This window comes from Megalops cyprinoides, chromosome 24 (genome assembly GCF_013368585.1).
Source record: "Megalops cyprinoides isolate fMegCyp1 chromosome 24, fMegCyp1.pri, whole genome shotgun sequence".
Taxonomy (NCBI): Eukaryota; Metazoa; Chordata; class Actinopteri; order Elopiformes; family Megalopidae; genus Megalops; species Megalops cyprinoides.
In genome coordinates, this window is record NC_050606.1 from 17623369 (window position 1) to 17641282 (window position 17914).

Sequence of the window (17914 nt, forward strand, 5' to 3'; positions counted from 1 at the left end):
GTCCAGTGGCCCTCAACATGTGACTCGTTTCCTAACAGTACGTTAATGGCACATGCGGCGAGATAAACCCCTTAATGATGTCATAAATTTGCCCAACTGCTGTCGCCTGCCATAGAAGAGCAAGCGCTTAGCAACGGCCCTCTCGTTTATCCTGGAACGAGACGTTACGGGCGGATGCGCAACGCTTTGCCTGAATAGCAATCTGGCTTCTCACTTTCACGCTGTAGCTAAAAGACCGAAGGACCGTAGTGAGTGTTTCGCCGCTGGTGAGGACAGCACGCACGTGTGAAAAATTTCAGTCAAGTGCGATCACGGGGAAGAATTTATTCAATTTACTTCCACTTGTAAATGGTGTCAGGTTGTATGGAAACTTGTTTGACTAAGGTTTCGCTCATCTTTTCTCATTGTAATGCTGCCGATAATTAGAATTCAGTCTTTTCATTTCATTATATTACATTTCATTTAGCAGACGCTCTTATCCAGAGCGAGTTACAGGTTACAGTTTTACATGTTATCCGTTAATACAGCTGGATATTTACGGAGGCGGTTGTGGGATAAGAACCCTGCCCAAGGGTACAGTGGCCATACCCCAAGGGGGACTCGGCAACCTTTCGGTTATGAGCTCTCTGCTCCTTACCTCTGTGCTACAGCACCACCTCGTCTTTGGCGCTGCTCTGGTGTTCTTAGAATCCCAGGATCAGGCAGCTGATCCCAGAAGCATTTACAATGCGGCTGCAATGCATAGCAGCAGAGCGGTAACCTCTCCGCTTCCAATGGAGACGCAAACAAGCTGACATGACAGGTAAAAGGAAGCGCTCATTTGCATGCGGCGCAAGCGCCGTGCGAGCAAGCGCTATCAGCCAGGAAACACACCCCCCCCCCCCCATCCCAAAGGCACAGGCCAAGCCTGGCAGGAGCCACATGCTAATTACTTTAGCCTTCACACCTACGCCTGTCTGCTGGCTCTTAGCATACTGTGCTGCACGAAATCCACACGAGCGAGCGGGGTGGGAGATTAGCATGGCACGCCTGCCACCTTACGCAACCGCTGAATTGTCACCAAATCGAAAGTCTAATTTTATTCCCGATGCCTTGCCTACCCTTGTGTCCAAAATTAGCATATGATGCCAGGGTAATTATTATAACAGTGGGTATCAGCGCATAACCGTTCATTTAATGGCTGATAGAAGCCAGCGCTTCCCTCCTACAGCCTCACTGAGTGTGATGTTGAAGCGGGAGCAGGGTGATGTCCCGGCTGTTTTCGGATGAGGGTTCACCTCCCCTGGCAGACGGCAGGGCTGGCCCCTGCGCCCGTCTCCGCGCCAGCCTTAAAGGAGGATTTCGACTGAACCTGTCTCTCTTCCCTCCTCCGAGCCGACCGACTCGCGTCTGAGGCGCGAGTTAGGGGCCGGGTTAGAACAATTTCCTTTGAAGCGATTGAAGTAGAAGATCAAAGTGCTGCGTGTTCTTAACTTTGGGTAAGGAGACCTGAGAAAGTTTCACAAGCTTCAATTCTTCTTTTTTTGTGATTTCACAATTGTAGCAAATATCAAAGTATCCTGGCCTAAATTTGTTAGTACGTTGTATTTACTAGAATAAAAAGAGATCAGTTTCAATTTTTTGACTGACTTATGTAGGCTGTCTGGTTTATTTATTTATTTATTTTTTGCAAACTCTTCACTATGATTTTAGTCCAATTAACACTGGCATTTCTAATTTTATTGATGGATTGACGTATCTAGTGAAAAAGGCCAGTTCCATCATATAACACACTGGTGTCTGTTTACCTAAATCTCGTCTTAAGACAAAAATCTGTTCAAATCATTTCATGGCTCTATAAATGCTTTGGTAAACACTGCCATTAAACTGATTTGATTGACATATTTCTCATATTCTACCACTGATTGTTTGAAATGAACCCCGTGGGCATGCTTGTGATGACTTCTTGCTGTGCTGCATGTGTTTTTGGTATCGCCTCCTTCCTTCCTCAATCTCTGCCCCCTTGGAGCCCCCCCCCCCCCCCCAGTACCACACGCCCCTCCCGCTCCATCCCGCGCTCCAGATATTCCACATCCATGTGTGAGTGGGAGGCCGGGCTCAGCTCTCTGCTCTCAGCAACTCTCTGCTCTCTGTCTGTCGCTTCAGGATGTGTGATTAGCCACACCCTAGTATCTCAGCTAACTGCTCCTCCCTAAAGAGGTACCCTGTTTGTTCTAACCACAGAACGGTTTGCCCTCTCTGTTAGGAAGGAAAAAGTGATACTTGTCTCCCTATATTAAGTTTTATATGAATATAATATTTTATTCATTTCACTGACAGTGGGGGGGAAAAAAAACACACAGCTGCTTAAATAGGTTTCTCAGTGTGAAAGACAGAGAGCTTCAGATTGAATCTGGTCTCACACTTCAGCTCAGCAGAGAGCGGGGTCAGGCAGGCACCACAGGTGTTTTTTTTGCCCAGGGAAGAGGGGGATGGTGCTTTTGGTGAGAAGGTAGAAAGAGAAAGGAGGCGAGAGGAAGAACGGGGGAGGAGAAGAGGGAGAGAGGGTGATGGGGGGCGTCGGGGTCGTAGGCGCGAGGTTGCCCCCCGGCGAAGCTCCTCGCCCTGCTGTGTGCGTGTCACACCCTCCCCAGCGCCTTATGGAGGAACGCTGGCTCTCAGATGTCATCATTTTGAGAAATACTCGATGGGCTGGAGAAAACAGCAGTCTAGCGATGCGTTCATATTTACAGGCAGAGCGTAACCTGTCCCTTGGGATAGTCATCACAATACCTTGAGGTCAAAGGAGTCACATCTCTGTTGGCTATTGTATCTGTGCTCCTGGATGGATAGGTATTGTATCTGTCTTCCTTCTTTTCATCATGCTCCGATTCTCATTCCAATGAGATCCTTCAGTATTTGTGAGCTTTTTCATTCGCTCATATTCACAGCGAATGTACTGGGACCTTTTTTTCTTGATGAATTCAGAGCGCTGCCGGATTTTCATGTATTCATTCAGATATCATTAATGATACATGCTGGCACAGTCTCCCCCCCCCCCCCCCCCCCATCCACCCCACCCCATCCCCTCCACACAAGATGAATTACTTTGGCTGATTATTTGATCCGTGCGCCTCAGCGATTTTGACTTTCCCTCCTCGCCTCAGCTCCAAGTACACAAATTCCAATTCTGATGCACAATATCAAAGTGTCAAGTCTGTGGCCTAGCGCTGCCAAGGCGAACTGGGAAAAAAATCCTTTTTTACGTGTTCATTTATTCATAAGTTCCTCCCTTCATTCGACGGACGCCCTTATCCAAACGGGCAGATATGATCGCGGCGCGCAGGTCTCCCCACAAAGGGCAAACCGAGGCAGGTGTAGTAGCGTAAATGGACGATTATGGTCGCCACACGGAGCCGCGGTCAGGGATGTAAGGGTTGTGAGTTCAAATCCCGTTGGACACCGCTACTGTGCCCCTGAGCACTTAAGGTACTTAAGTGTACTTAGCTCCAGCTGCATGAATGGATAATATGTAAACTATGCGAGTCACTCCGGGTATGAGCATGTGCTGGATTAATGTGATGTGCAAGCGTGCTGCGGGGGGGCTCCCGTCGCACTCCTGAGTCTGGAATTTTAATGACGGGCAGCGCGCGTGCATGCTAACTTCTCGCACTCGGCCGGCCGTCCCTGCGGGGGTATGCTCAGGGCGGAGTCGTGGGGTGAAGAGAAACCGGCGTGTGATATGAAAGTTATGAGGGGCCCACCATGGCTTTGCGCCTCGGATTTACACCACAGTGCATGCTGAAGGAATAGGACCTTCCCCGTGCATAGGTGACCTCACGCTCACGAGACACACGACTCTTGTTCATCGCCTCAGGGTGACTTTTTGAAATGATTTTCCCGCCTTTTTGCCCAACTTTTCTGTGGTCACCACTGTGGGCCCCTCATCACAGTTGGCAGACGAAAGGGCTGGTTTTGAACCCGGGCTTTAGCACTCAGCCTGTGCTTGGAGCAAGCGCTTTTATTCTCTGAGTCACTGTGTCTTTTTTATTTTTCAAAAATGTAATAAATATTCAGTATAAACTGTATACAGTAAACTTGTCCTCTGATTGTAGTGTAGCTGTGGTTGTTTTCTAAACATGATTCAAGATTATATTAATTACATATTTCAATATATAACTTGAAATCTTGAAATGACATGTATATATTTATATGATAGTTGGCCTCTGACATACATAGACATTTAATATAAATAATTGTTCAATGGCAATATCTTTGTTCAGAAAGTATGTCTGAAATTATTCAGAAAGGCATATTTTTTTTCTCTTAATTGAGATGTCCTTAGCTCAAAGTTCTTCAAACATAGAACAAAATTAGAGGCGTTTGGTATTTTTATAAAATCCAGTATTAAATAAAATGAACCACATTAATGTTCGAATGCCACCCTGTAAATTGCTAGGGCTGTTTGACCGAATGAACTGAATTAAAACATAAAATAATAACTGGACGCACCTTAATTATTTTGGCAGTGGCAGTGTGTCCCCATGATAATTTGCACAGTGGGGTGCTGCTCGTTTGAAGTCTTGGTCACCATATGATGCCACCTCAGTGCTTCATAAAGCTGCAGACAGTGGGCTGTGGGACGGCCAGTTTCTCAGCCGTGTTTGTTTCACTGGTCTTACATCGGTCAGTAAGACTGAAGAAAGCGTCGTTTTTCATCCGCGCGTCTCTCTACAAACGTTTTTCTCGTTCCTGCCATCTAGGCACTTAGCTAAACGCACAGCCTCTTTCCCCAAATTGTTTTGTATGGCCGGTGCTTCTGTAGTTAGTGCAAGATAAGAAATTGTATTGCAAGATATTGTAAGTAAGTATTATAAGTTAATATTGTAAGACTGTATTCAGATTCTGACTTTTTTTTTCCACTAATTACGGGCCATTGCTCTCCATCGAGTACTGTTTGACATGTGACCTCAAATTTATTCTTGTAAACAGATTGCTTGATTCTCACAAGCAGTTTGTAAACAGCATTAGTTGTAACAATGATTCTGTCCCAGTGTTTTTAATAACCATATGCCGCTGATTCTTATAGCACTGTTTCCTATAAGCAGAGCATACAGCTCTGTGCAAAAGATACAAATCTAGGAAAAAAGCATGAGCGGTGAGAGTGCTTCCGTTTCCCATCCGTATATTGAGTCACTAATGTCCCTGGGCTTTGCTCTGTTTGCCGTGCAGCCGGTGGGCGTACAGCTACGCTCAGTCTGGGAGAGTGAGAGCGCCGGTGCTGCACAGCGGCAGGGTCAGACACAAAGAGAGGCAGGCGGAGAGGTGTTGCTGTGCTGTTCTTTATGTTCAGCCACTGCTGTTTCCTGCCTGCTTGGGTGTGGGTGCGCCAGGCAGAATCCGCCCTCCTTGTGAATCTCAGAGAAATGACGGTACCGTTTTCAGCGAACGCGTATAGGTGTGCGCGCCTCTGTGGCCCACGTCTGGCGGCGGGGGGGGGGGGGGGGGGGGGGGGGAGGGAGGAGGGAGGGAGGTGTGTGTGGGCCCGGAACGGACACTTCGGATTGGGCCAGAGATCCTCAGGAGCGGGGGCGGGCCTGACCACGAGTCAGAAGGACCCGCAGGCGGCGAGATCGCTGTAGCCGGCGTCGTGAGATTGGTAGCGTCATTCAGATGCGCACAAGCAAGCCAGACATGCAAAAATGATTACCCTACGAGTGAACATTTCCATTTTACATTTAGTCGCATAGCAGATGGTCTTATCCAGAATGACTTGTACTTGTTAATTTTTTTTTACATTATCCATTTCGACAGCTGGATATTTACTGAGGCAATTCTAGCTTAAGTACCTTGCCTAGGGGTACAACAGCAGTTCCCCAGCGGGGGACTGAACTGGCAGGCTTTTGGGTTACAGGCCCTGTTCCTTACTACTACATCACACAGCTGCTGATTGTGGAGACTCTAGCGTAGACTGAGTGTAAATTCTCTAGGGAGACTGTTATGCTGTTCTTCCTGGATAGTATACAGTTTGAACAGTGAATGGATATTGAGCTGCAGCAGTGTTCTGTTTGGTTCAGGAACAGCAGAGGCAGAATTCTCAGTGTAAAGCATGTACAGTAGGCTGTCTTGTAGCTGTAGATGATCTTTGATAAGAGCCCCCCCCCCCACCTTCGGCGTCAGCGGAGATCGCGGCCTCGGGGTGGCACGATAAGGTCACGGTGCTCGTGCCGGGGAGCGCGTCCGGAGTGACCCGTGTCTGTGCCGTGTCACCCCGCGCCTCCGTCACCGTGACAGCGCGCCGTGACACAAACAGCCTTTCATGGTCTGGCGAGCCCAGCAGCGGCGTAATCACCAGCTCCTATTAGGAGGTGTTAACTTCTCTCCCTGTCTCTGTCTCGCACTGCCAAGGCTCTCATTAACCCTTTCTGAGCGGACAGCCCTGCATCTGTCTCATTAAAACGCCATGCATTGCTGTAATTGGGATCCACCTCTTCAGTGGGCCCTTATATGGGGCTGTATTGAAGTTCAAGTTCACTCACTGCTTTGTAAAGTGTGTTTTTTAAACCCCAAATACAGGTGAGGACGCCATGCACCCCCTTCACCTTTGATGGAGCAATATAAAATATTTCCTATGAATATTAATCATGCATTTTTAACCAAGGATGCTGAAACTCTAGTGGTGCTTGGCTGTTCCATTAGTCATATTGCAGAAATTGTGCATTGATTTTCAGTTCTCTATACCTGACCCCTTGTGTCTCAAAAGGCAGTGGGCGGCAGTGTAGCATAGTGGTTAAGGAGCAGGACTCGTAACCGAAAGGTTGCCGGTTCAATCCCCGCTGGGACACTGCTGCTGTACCCTTGGGCAAGGTACTTAACCCACAGTTGCCTCAGCAAATATCCAGCTGTATAAATGGATAACACTGTAAAGAACTGTAACCTATGTAAGCCGCTTTGGATAAAAGCGTCTGTTAAATGAATAAATGTAAAAAAATGTAAATGTAAAAGGGGTTATTTTCAAAGCCATGATCCCCAGCTGAAAGACTGAAGCACACTTTAGTTTCATGAATGATTTATGCCCCTCGGTTGTATTAATAAAACCTGCTTTCAGCTCAGGTGAACAGTGGCAGTGGACAGAAAGCAATGAAAGTTGGATGGGAAGCTGTGGGATATGGCCAAGTCCAAGTCCAACTTAACGTGCTGCACAGCTGATCCGTGGATCCAAAGGACAATCGCAAGGCCTTACTATGACATGCTCTCCAGCTGTAAGACTCTGTCTTTACGTTACTGTCGCTTAGCAGACGCTCTCACCCAACTGACAGTGCAGTTACAGTTACTTACATAGCTGGATATTTACTGAGGCAATTGTATCTTAAGTACCTTGCCCAAGGGTACAGCAGCAGGGCTGTAGTGGGTAGCGGGGAATTGGACCAGTAGCCTTTTGGCTACGAGCCCTGCTTCGTACTAATATGCCTCACTGCTGTCTTAAACTTAAGTGGTGAAGCTGATCAGATCTGTTTGCTTCTCAGGCGAAAATGTTTAGCCAGCTGGATTCTTGATATCAGTATGATGTTTTTTTTTTTTTGTCTGTTATTGGATGAAGCAGCCTGGGAAGTGTCCCTGATTGGCTGTTGCAGAAGTGGAGAGTGCTGGGGAAATGCAGCTGCCGCCTCACCCCCCAGAGAGTGGAAAAATAGCAGCAGAAAAGTCAATTCCTTGCGGCTGTTTGGTTCTTCTCTTAGACACGTTTGGTTCCTTTCCAAAGCGAATTTCCCAGAAGAGGTTTGGTCGTTCTGTAATTGTAGATCTTCACCCTGCTGTGGGTACAGGAGTCTCCATTAAGTGACTGGATGGAGAGGGTGTAATTTTCAGTGCTGTAACAGTAAGTGGCTTCAGTAGTCACGGTGTAGCCGAGCTGCTTTAAGTGATGTTTCACTGCTCTGATTCAGTGATTCAGCAACACGACCCATTCCTGGAGGCTCCGCCTACTGCTCAGGTGTCCGGGTCTTTCCTTGGCCATTCCTGCTACGTCCTCATGTCCAAGGCATTAGAATAGTTGCAGGATTAAGAGCCGCGAAACCAGGGATTAGGTGAGACCCCTGGAAACCATCTAATCCTAAATCCCATATTAACAATCCCATTTGTGCAAACGAGAAGGCGGCTAGCTGTACCGCTAATGAATCCTGCCATTGACGAAGGGCTGATCATTTCTGAGGGTGAACTGAAGTTTTTGTTCAATCTGGGTAGAATCCAGAATTCTGGAATGTGTAGAATCGTGGCTGAGATTGCAAAGAGGGGAACTGCTGAATGAATGTCCTGCGGAATTGGAGGTCAGAGAGAATCGCACTGAAACGTGTAGGACACCTGCAGGCGATTTTATGCACACTCACTAAAATGGGTCAAGGTGAAGCGCTACCTTTGCAGTGGAAAAGCAGTATGAAGAAAAAAATATTCAAGTTCCAAATGTAATTGAATTTAAAAATTCAGTTTTAATTGAAAGTGGCACCAGTAATTAATTATCAAGTCTTGCCATTGGTCTTAAGAGTTTAGAAGCGGGGCCTCTCTGTCTTGAACCATTAAACGGCTAACACTGAGGGCCTCTGTTACAGTACTTATGTCTGTTCTCTGTCTCGGAATGGTTTCCAGTATGAGGAATGATTTTGGCGCCCCCTTGTGGTGAATATTGGATGCTACACAGCAGCCAAGGACGTGGCTGTAAGCAAGCTGAAGGCACTTTAACACCTAGTTAGTTTGCTTGATTCAGGTAAAAGTGCAGTGCGGCTAGTTTGGAGCTTTATGTGAAATGTTAGCGGTGATGTACAGATGGTATGAAAGCAAACACCATCAGGTTTGGTTGGCAGTGAACTTCTCAAAAAGAGCTCCAAATTCATTTGGTGACGTGATGTTCTTACCTTGGCCTCAGATGCCTGTCTCGTGTCCCTCCTTAATCATTTCTGAGAGAACAGTGTCTTCCACAGTTCTGTTTCTGGTGTCTGCTGAAGTTAAGTGATTAAACACCAATAGCACCGAGGAAAAGCAACAGCACGGCACACAGACTGTCTATGTTCTCTCACAGACCTTCTGGCACAAGTAAACAGCATGCAAACTAAATGCAATTGAGTTGTGGTGTTGCAAACTGCAAACCAGTGCAATTCTGGGCCAGATGTAGAAACAAGTGGACTAAACAAACACATTAAAATTGAGTTTAAATGCGGTTCCATTTCCTTGCTCTTTAATGTTGCAAAATAAAGTTTGCAGAAAGTACACTTGATTAGCACAAACAACTTCCTACAGTACTCTCACCCCACAGTGGGTTCAGTCAGAAGAAGTTAAATTTAGGTCATTTTCAGTAAAATGCATTAGAAGCTTAATCAGACTTAATGTGATTTTTTTTTTTCTGTTTGTTTTTCACAGAGCTTCCGTATTCTGACGCCGGGCTCTAGTGAGAGACTGCATACTTCCCCACTCTCTCTCCTCTCTCGCTCTCTCTCTCTCCCTCTTTCTGCCTTCCTCCGTTACCATGGCAGCCAGCAAGCCCAAGGGCCAGAACTCTCTGGCCCTGCACAAGGTGATCATGGTGGGCAGCGGAGGTGTGGGGAAGTCCGCCCTCACACTGCAGTTCATGTACGACGAGGTGAGAGCGGTCTCTCCGGGTGTCTGCGCGTGTCTGTGTGTGCACATAAGCCACGTGTGAGCCATCGCTATCGTTCTTCCCGCATTGTTATCAGTATTGGGTCATTAAGCTGAGTTCCTTATGCAAAGAGACCTCCACTGGTTTCCAGGTTAATGGTGAATGGGGCCTTGCCACTGAAAGACAGCTGAATAATGGCCATTGATAAATATAATCTAATTTTTCTACAATTCAAAAGAAAGAAAGAAATATGGATAGAATGAAAGAATTGCACCCGATTTGGAATCTGCAGTGTCAAAGACCTCTGAATTTCCACTCTCAGAGGTCCCCTCTCTCAGTGCTCTGTCAGTGTCTTCTTCTCCTCGACCCCTCTGGAATAAAGGTGCTGTGTAAATAAAGGTGTTATAATTACTGTTACTTCAGATTGTCACTCTCAATGCATCCCCCCCTCCCCCCCCCGTTTGCAGTTTGTGGAGGACTACGAGCCCACCAAAGCAGACAGCTACAGGAAGAAGGTGGTCCTGGACGGGGAGGAGGTGCAGATCGACATCCTGGACACAGCCGGCCAGGAGGACTACGCCGCTATCCGGGACAACTACTTCCGCTCTGGAGAGGGCTTCCTGTGCGTCTTCTCCATCACCGAGCTGGAGTCGTTCGCCGCCACAGCCGACTTCAGGTACAGGGAGGGAGACGGTCGAGCAGAGAGAGAGAGAGCTTCTGTAAACATTGTTAAAAAGACATTAGTCCATTACACTGCATTACATTACATTACTGGCATTTAGCAGACATACATCAGTTACAGTTTTTTTACAATGCTATCCATTTATACAGCTGGATATTTACTGACACAATTGTGGGTTAAGTACCTTGTTCATTCTGTTCATTTTATTTATCATCATAACATCTGCTCAGAAATACACTATATGGACAAAGGTATTCGGATGTCTGACCATTACATTGTAATGACATTGTATTCAAATACATATACTTTAATATGGAGTTGGTCCTCCTTTTGCAGTTATAACAGCTTCCACTCTTCTTGGAAGGCTTTCCACAAGATTTTGGGGTGCTTCTGTGGGAATTTGTAGAAAAGGGCCTTCCCCAAACTGTTGCCACAAAGTTGGAAGTATAGCATTGTCCAAAATGTCTTGGTATGCTGAAGCATTACCAAGACATTGGTAATGTCCAATACCAAGCCCAAACCCTGAAAAACAGGTGTGGCCAAATACTTTTGTCCATATAGTGTACCTCCTCAGTATCATGAACAAGAAAGGATGTATTTTCCTGATTCTTCTGATTTTAAAAACGTGTGAATCACTTAAGAAGGTTAGCTCAGATTGAGCGTTGGGGAGTTTACCGTGTGGGTTGGCGAGGCTGGTGTTGGGCAAGGCTTGTGGTGGGCCTGACAGCGGGTGTGGCGATGGGCGTGGCTTTGGCCGTGACACCTCTGTGCCCCCCAGGGAGCAGATCCTTCGGGTGAAGGAGGACGAGTCTGTGCCCTTCCTGCTCGTGGGGAACAAGTCGGACCTGGAGGACCGCAGGCAGGTGGGCGTGGAGGAGGCCAAGGTCCGCGCCGAGCAGTGGGGCGTCAGCTACGTGGAGACATCCGCTAAGACCCGCGCTAACGTGGACAAGGTGAGGCGGGGCTGGAGGGGGGGCAGGGGGGGTCGGGAGGGATGGCTTCAGCAGGCCTGTGGGAGTCTGCTAGCTCATTTAGGACAGGATCATACAGTACCAGTCACATGTTTGGACACACCTACTACTCATAGAAGGGTTTTTCTTTATTTTTACTATTTTCCACATTATAGAATAATAGTAAAGACATCAAAACAAGAATCTTATATTTTAGATTCTTCAAAGTTGCCAAGAAATATTTCTTAAAATTAAAAAAAAATTGGAAGGAAATTCATACATAGGCATCAGCTTTACTATTTATATTTGTCTAAGAACTGAATTTCAAGCATTTAAGCACAAGTCTTTAGATCAAAATGTCTTTGAATGCATGTTTCCCATTATCAGGTGTGTCCAAACGTTTCACTGGTACTGTGAAGTGTAGGATGAGGGAACAGTTCTGTAGAGGTCATCCCTACTGCTACTACCTCCTACCTATTACTGTTGCCGGTGCCATTTATGGTATTTAAGCTAACATTCAGTTAGCTTCATGATTTTGGTTCTGTAAGCCACCACAATGGATTTGAAATGAAGCAATCAAGATGTGATTGAAGTGCAGACTTTCAGCTTTAATTCAAGGGGTTTAAAAAAAATAATATATAAACCGTTAAGAATTACAGCAATTTTTATACATAGTCCCACATTTTCAAGGGCGTCAAAAGTAATCGGACAAACTAACATAATCATAAATAAAATGATCATTCTTAATACTTGGTTGAAAATCCTTTGCACTGAATGACTGCCTGAAGTCTGGAAACCCATGGACATCACCAAATTCTTGGTTTCCTCCCTAGTGATGCTTTGCCAGGCCTTTACAGCCACTGTCTTAAGTTGCTGCTTGTTTGTGGGTCTTTCTGCCTTCAGTGTTGCCGTCAGCAAGTGAAATGCATGTTCAATTGGGTTGAGGTTGAAGAATATTCCACTTCTTTGCCTTGAAAAGCTCTTAGGTTGCTTTCGCAGTATGTTTTGGGTCATTGTCCATCTGTACTGTGAAGCACCGTCCTATCAGTTTTGCAGCATTTGGCTGAATCTGAGCAGATAGAATAGCCCTATACACTTCAGAATTCATGCTGCTGCTTCTGTCAGCAGTCATATCATCAATAAACACTAGTGACCCAGTTCCATTGGCAGCCATACATAACCCATGCCACAACACTGCCTCCACCATGTTTCACAGATGATGTGGTATGCTTTGGATCATGAGCTGTTCCTTCCCTTCTCCATACTCTTCTCTTCCCATTGTTCTGGTACAGGTTGATCTTAGTTTCATCTGTCCAAAGAATATTGTTCCAGAACTGGGCAGGCTTTTTTTTATATATGTTTTCTGGCAAAGTCTAATCTGGCTTTCCTGTTCTTGAGGCTTACCAGTGGTTTGCACTTTGTGGTAAACCCTCTGTATTTACTTTCATGAAGTCTTCTCTTGATTGTAGACTTTGACAATGAGAGCTCTACCTCCTGGAGAGTGTTCTTGACATGGCTGGATGTTGTGAAGGGGTTTTTTTTACACCAAGGAAAGAATTTTGCGATCATCCACCACAGTTACCATCCGTGGTCATCCAGGCCTTTTGGTGTTGCTGAGCTCACCAATGCGTTCCTTCTTTTTAAGAATGTACCAAATTGTTGATTTGGCCACTCCTAATGTTTCTGCTATCTCTCTGATGGGTTTGTTTTGTTTTTTCAGCCTAATGATGGCCTGCTTTACTTTCATTGACAGCTCTTTGGACCTCATATTCAGAGTTCACAGCAACTGCTTCCAAATGCAGATTCCACATTTGGAATCAACTCCAGACCTTTTAACTGCTTAATTGTTAATGAAATAACAAGGGAACAGCCCACACCTGATCATGAAAGAGCTTCTCGGTCAATTGTCCAATTACTTTTGAGCCTCTGAAAAAGGGGGGACTATGTATAAAAGTTGCTGTAATTCTTTACGGTTTTTTATATTAGTTTTTAAAACCTTTGAAAGTCTGCACTTCAATCACATCTTGATTGCCTCATTTCAAATCCATTGTGGTGGCATACAGAGCCAAAATCATGAAAATTGTGTCACTGTCCAAATACTTACGGACCTAACATCCAAATACTTATGGACCTAACTGTAACTGACAACTAACATCCACTGACATTGTTACTATTTTAAAGCAATTACTACTGCGGCTGCTGTTAGCACTGGTTCTTTAGTACTAGCGATAATGGAAATCTGGAATGGAAATAGAGGGTGTTAATCTCACCCTCTGCAGGTATTCTTTGACCTAATGAGAGAGATTCGAGCGAGAAAGATGGAAGACAGCAAGGAGAAGAACGGGAAGAAGAAGAGGAAAAGCTTGGCCAAGAGAATCCGAGAGAGATGCTGCATTTTATAATGGTTTCCCCCTCACTGCCCCCTCCCCCCTCCTCCACAGTCCTCTCTCCTCCCTGGTCTAACCATCGTTATGATTTTGTGTTGGGTTTTCTGGCCCCCCCTCACCACCCCCCCCCCCAAACAGCCAAGACTGAGACATGCTGAAGTTTGCTTTTTTTTGGGGGGGTGAGGGTAAGTCGGGTGTGGGGAGGACATGTACACAGTGCTTTAGAAGAGAAACAAAACAACCACAAACAAGAACACAAAAGTAAGATAAGTAAGCATGAATTCAGAGGCTAAAACAAGGAGGTAGAATATCAAAGCAGAAGTCATTGTGTGCTCTAAAAATAATGTAACGTGTGTGTATATATATTCAGTGCCCGGCAAAACAAAGCACAGTATTTTTTTTTTTTTTAATTTGTTTTAAACCATGGATTCCTTTTCTTCCCTGTTTTTTAGACCAGCTGTTCCTTTTTCAGGCTATTGCGGTACCTCTCAGAGCCCTGGAGATGCACAGGGCTGTGTCTGTCTGTCACAGCATTGAGGTCTGTTTCCAGTTGAGAGTTCCTTTTCGAAGTCATGTTGGTGCTGCTTGCTGTTTGTTTTTCACTACAACTCCCACACACCTCAGCGTTGCGCAAGAACTTAAGAAGCTTGGGAAATGGAGTCAGAACGGACAGATATAAAGTGATCTGGTACAGGCACTCTGCTGCTGTGTCTCCGACACCTTGATGCCTTGACGTCCGTTCTGAATGTGTCCGAGACACACAAGGCCCGGCCCTCTCCTCGCCAATATACCCAGCAGAGTGGTGATATGGAGAGTGAATATGTGTGTGTTTGTGTGTGTGTGTGTGTGTGTGTGTGTGTGTGTGTGTGTGTGTTTGAGTGAGGGAGGAAGTTGGGGACACATTGCCAGTGTACAACATTGATACATTTCATTTAGATACATTTCGTAATAAATCTCACATGTACAGTCTAAGGTTGCTATCAGTAAAGTCAAAGGAAAAAAAGGAAAATCCCATTCTTTGAGGTATTTGATCCTGCCTTAATTTAGAAATGGCTTAAGGAGGCACCTCAGCTCTACAAGCTGTGCTCTGACGGAATTTTACGAAGAGATTGTTGTTTTTTCCATTCCTCCAATACCCACCTTCTAGAAACTCACTGCTGTGTATGCGTGAACCTCAAAAGTGTGCCATTAAGTCTGGCCTCACATGGGTTCACCTGCCCCACACCATGTGACTGTCTGTTGCAGTCATCTCCAAACAGCGTATTCTTTTACGTTTCCATACGCGCAGATCTCAAAATGGTGAAGCAGAGAAGTGGCATTTAAAAGAATCGTTTCAAATAAACATCCATAACCAGAGCTATAAGCATCTATTAGAAGACCGATTTTAGTCATCTCTATTTGCTCTGAGTCGTATTCCAACTTGTTAAATGTTTTCGGTTTGTAAGCATGCCACACCCCTGAAAAACATTTGGGCACACATGCCCATACACACACGCACGTTCACACACACGCACATTGTTGCACCTATTGTCCTGACACGTATCAGTAACTGAAAGCTTTTTCAACAGCAGCTCACATTTTTAAACACTGCTGCTGTTGCTGTGGGTCCTCATTTTCTTTCCCTTCAGACCAGACAACAAAAAATGCAAGTCATGCTAACCTCCCATGCCCAGAGAATCCCTGACTTTGTACAAGCATTCTGTTTGTGTCACTGTAACTGACAATGCCATTTTAAAAGAAAGGGGTTTTGTTACAGATGATAAACCAAAAAAAATGAACGACTCGCTGAAATTCCATCAAAGCACATTTTGCCACAATCCTGTTATTGAACAAACTAGTAGAATTTGATAAAATGCAGTGACACCTTGGTGTCTTAATCTTCATTACTGCTTTGCCGTGTCATACCTGATTTCTTTTAATAAGTGTTTTTTCAAGACAACCACTAGTACAGTGTGTCTGCAAACCTTGGCAATATATTTCTCCTTTTCCTCTTTGCTGGCTTATTGGATCTTATTGGCCCAGATATTAGAACGGACACACCAGGGTCCTCCAGGTCACGCACTTTCATACACTACAGCTGTGTGTAAACACGGCAGGCTCCGTCTCCCACGGTCTTCTGCCCAGACATGGAGAGCTCTCGTGAAAGATCTCTCATCTCGCTTACTTGTAATGTGCCACAGACTGGAAAAACCCTGACTTGAGCCATAGTCTTTTGTTCTCAAGCAGAAGATTTGACTCAATGGTCAGCTTTGGAGGAAGGAAAAAGAATGACCAGTGAAGTGATACAAATTGATGTAATAGTTATCCTCCCTGCCCCTCTGATTTGATGAATGACTTATCGGAGTCTGTGCCTAGATTAGACTAGTTTCTGCTTGGCTGTGCTTCAGACCAACAGCAGTTGTAGTTGGGAGGTTGGAGATGTCCTAGTAGACAGTGCTGCCATTCCCAAATTCATCTAGTAACCAACTACATTTAACAGACAGTACCCAACACATTTGCTGAAATAAAACATTGTGTTCTGTAATCGAAAGCTAGGGGGTGAGTGTGTGGGGATTCTGATGGGAATATGGCTAAGGCCCCCTCCTCTCTGAGAGTTTACTGTGAATTGTTTCATTGTCTAACCATGTACTTCTGTGGCACCACGCAGCTGTGCTTTCACTCCCTAATGCAAACTGACAGTGCTTCTCAAAGGTGTCTTCATATGTAAAACTAGAGGCTCCTGTTCTGAGGCATCTTGTGCTGGATTAAAAAAAAGAACTGCCACTACCTAAAGAATGCCTCCTGAGGAGCTGCTAATTCATGGACTTCTTTTTTTTTTTTTTTTTTTTTTTTTTAGCTGCGCTTTCCTCACTCGAAGACAGCCAAACAATTTTCTTAGCTGTTTTTTTTGGATTTGTTGAGAGCAACGGACAAGCCTCGAAGCTGGGCAAGTTCACAGAGGTCCAGAATTTTCAAGATTTCCTTTAATATCAAGCAACTTTTGTATCATTGTCCAGCATTGATTTAGCTGCGCTGTGTGAGCAGTGCATTATGGGAAGGACTTCTAGAACTCCATGGCCAGTGTCTGGGTTCTGCATTCCACACTGCTGCTGGTGAGCAGTGGAGGGAAAACTGAACTGCATTTTCAAAGGGCGGAGCATAACAAGCGTGTGTCATGCTGTATCTCCAGTTTTTTATTCTTCTTTCTGCTGTATAACTGCATTGGGGTTATCTGGTTTGTGTCCAACTCATTTCAACTTGTCGCTACTTTTCACACACTCCCTTGAATGTTCTGACAGTGCTGTATGTGATGCCATGCTGTTTATTGTATTCTTTTTTTTTTTTTTTAAATATTTCCAGTGTAACCCGGGGATCCTTACTAAGACCACTGATGTCATGCTTTTCTGTCTGTGTGAGGTGGGTACCAAGGTACAATGACGCCTTAAAGCTGACGTCATCGCCTGTTCAGAGCCGACGTCCTTCTACCCACACCTTTTAACTGCTGTACTTTGAGCCATTCGAGAGAAAGTTGAAAGAATACAAGAATAAAGGAATAAACTACCATTTTATAAAAACTGCCTCGTGTTTCATGATGTTTGACACTGCTGTAGGTTTTTCCATGATGTTGAAAGGAGCATTCACTGTCTAAATTGAAAAAGTGAACAATTAGGCAAAAATATTCACTTGTCAATTATTTTGGTAAATGCTCAATGTGAACTGCTTGCCAATGCTGACTCGACAGAGGAGATGGCAATTGCATTGAAATGGAGATTGTTAACCCTGCTGGTGGGTACCTCTGCAGGGCCTGGTCCACAACCACCACACATGGATATGCATTAATGTTATTTGAAAGGGGTAGTTTTGATGGTGACAAAAACCTACTTGTATTTCAGCTACAAGTCTGTTAATAATAATTGGCTCATATATACTTCTGTCTGAATTATGTATTCAGTGCATTATAAGGTAAAATAGGTTAATAACCAATTTTTAAATGATTTTCTTGAGTATGATTTGTTAGTTGTAAAATGACTACTTGGTGTGTCACTGCCTTTGCTTCCAGTGATAACTCAGCTACAGGTGAGTAAGCAATATGTCAATACAGCAACAAGGAACTTACACTAAATATGATGTGTTTGGTTAGGGTGAGTCTATTAAATGCAGGAATTAAAAAGTGATCACCAAACATGGATTTGATTATATAAAGATGGTAGAAATACTGTGTTTGCCCCAATACAAAAAAAATGCATCACTTGCCCTTCAACAGGTTATAAACAAATTCCCAACTTTGACCCTTTTGACTATAGCTATT

The 17914-nt window shown here is 44.9% G+C and overlaps 1 protein-coding gene across 1 annotated transcript; it reads left to right on the top strand.

Moving 5' to 3' along the window:
* The first annotated feature begins 9448 nt into the window (after window positions 1–9448).
* Window positions 9449–13748, top strand: ralab (v-ral simian leukemia viral oncogene homolog Ab (ras related)). The gene is made up of 4 exons (XM_036518773.1): window positions 9449–9610; window positions 10075–10283; window positions 11068–11242; window positions 13519–13748. The coding sequence occupies exons 1-4, from the start codon at window positions 9497–9499 to the stop codon at window positions 13639–13641; spliced, it is 621 nt and encodes a 206-aa protein (XP_036374666.1). The 5' UTR covers window positions 9449–9496; the 3' UTR covers window positions 13642–13748.
* Window positions 13749–17914: the final 4166 nt, after the last annotated feature.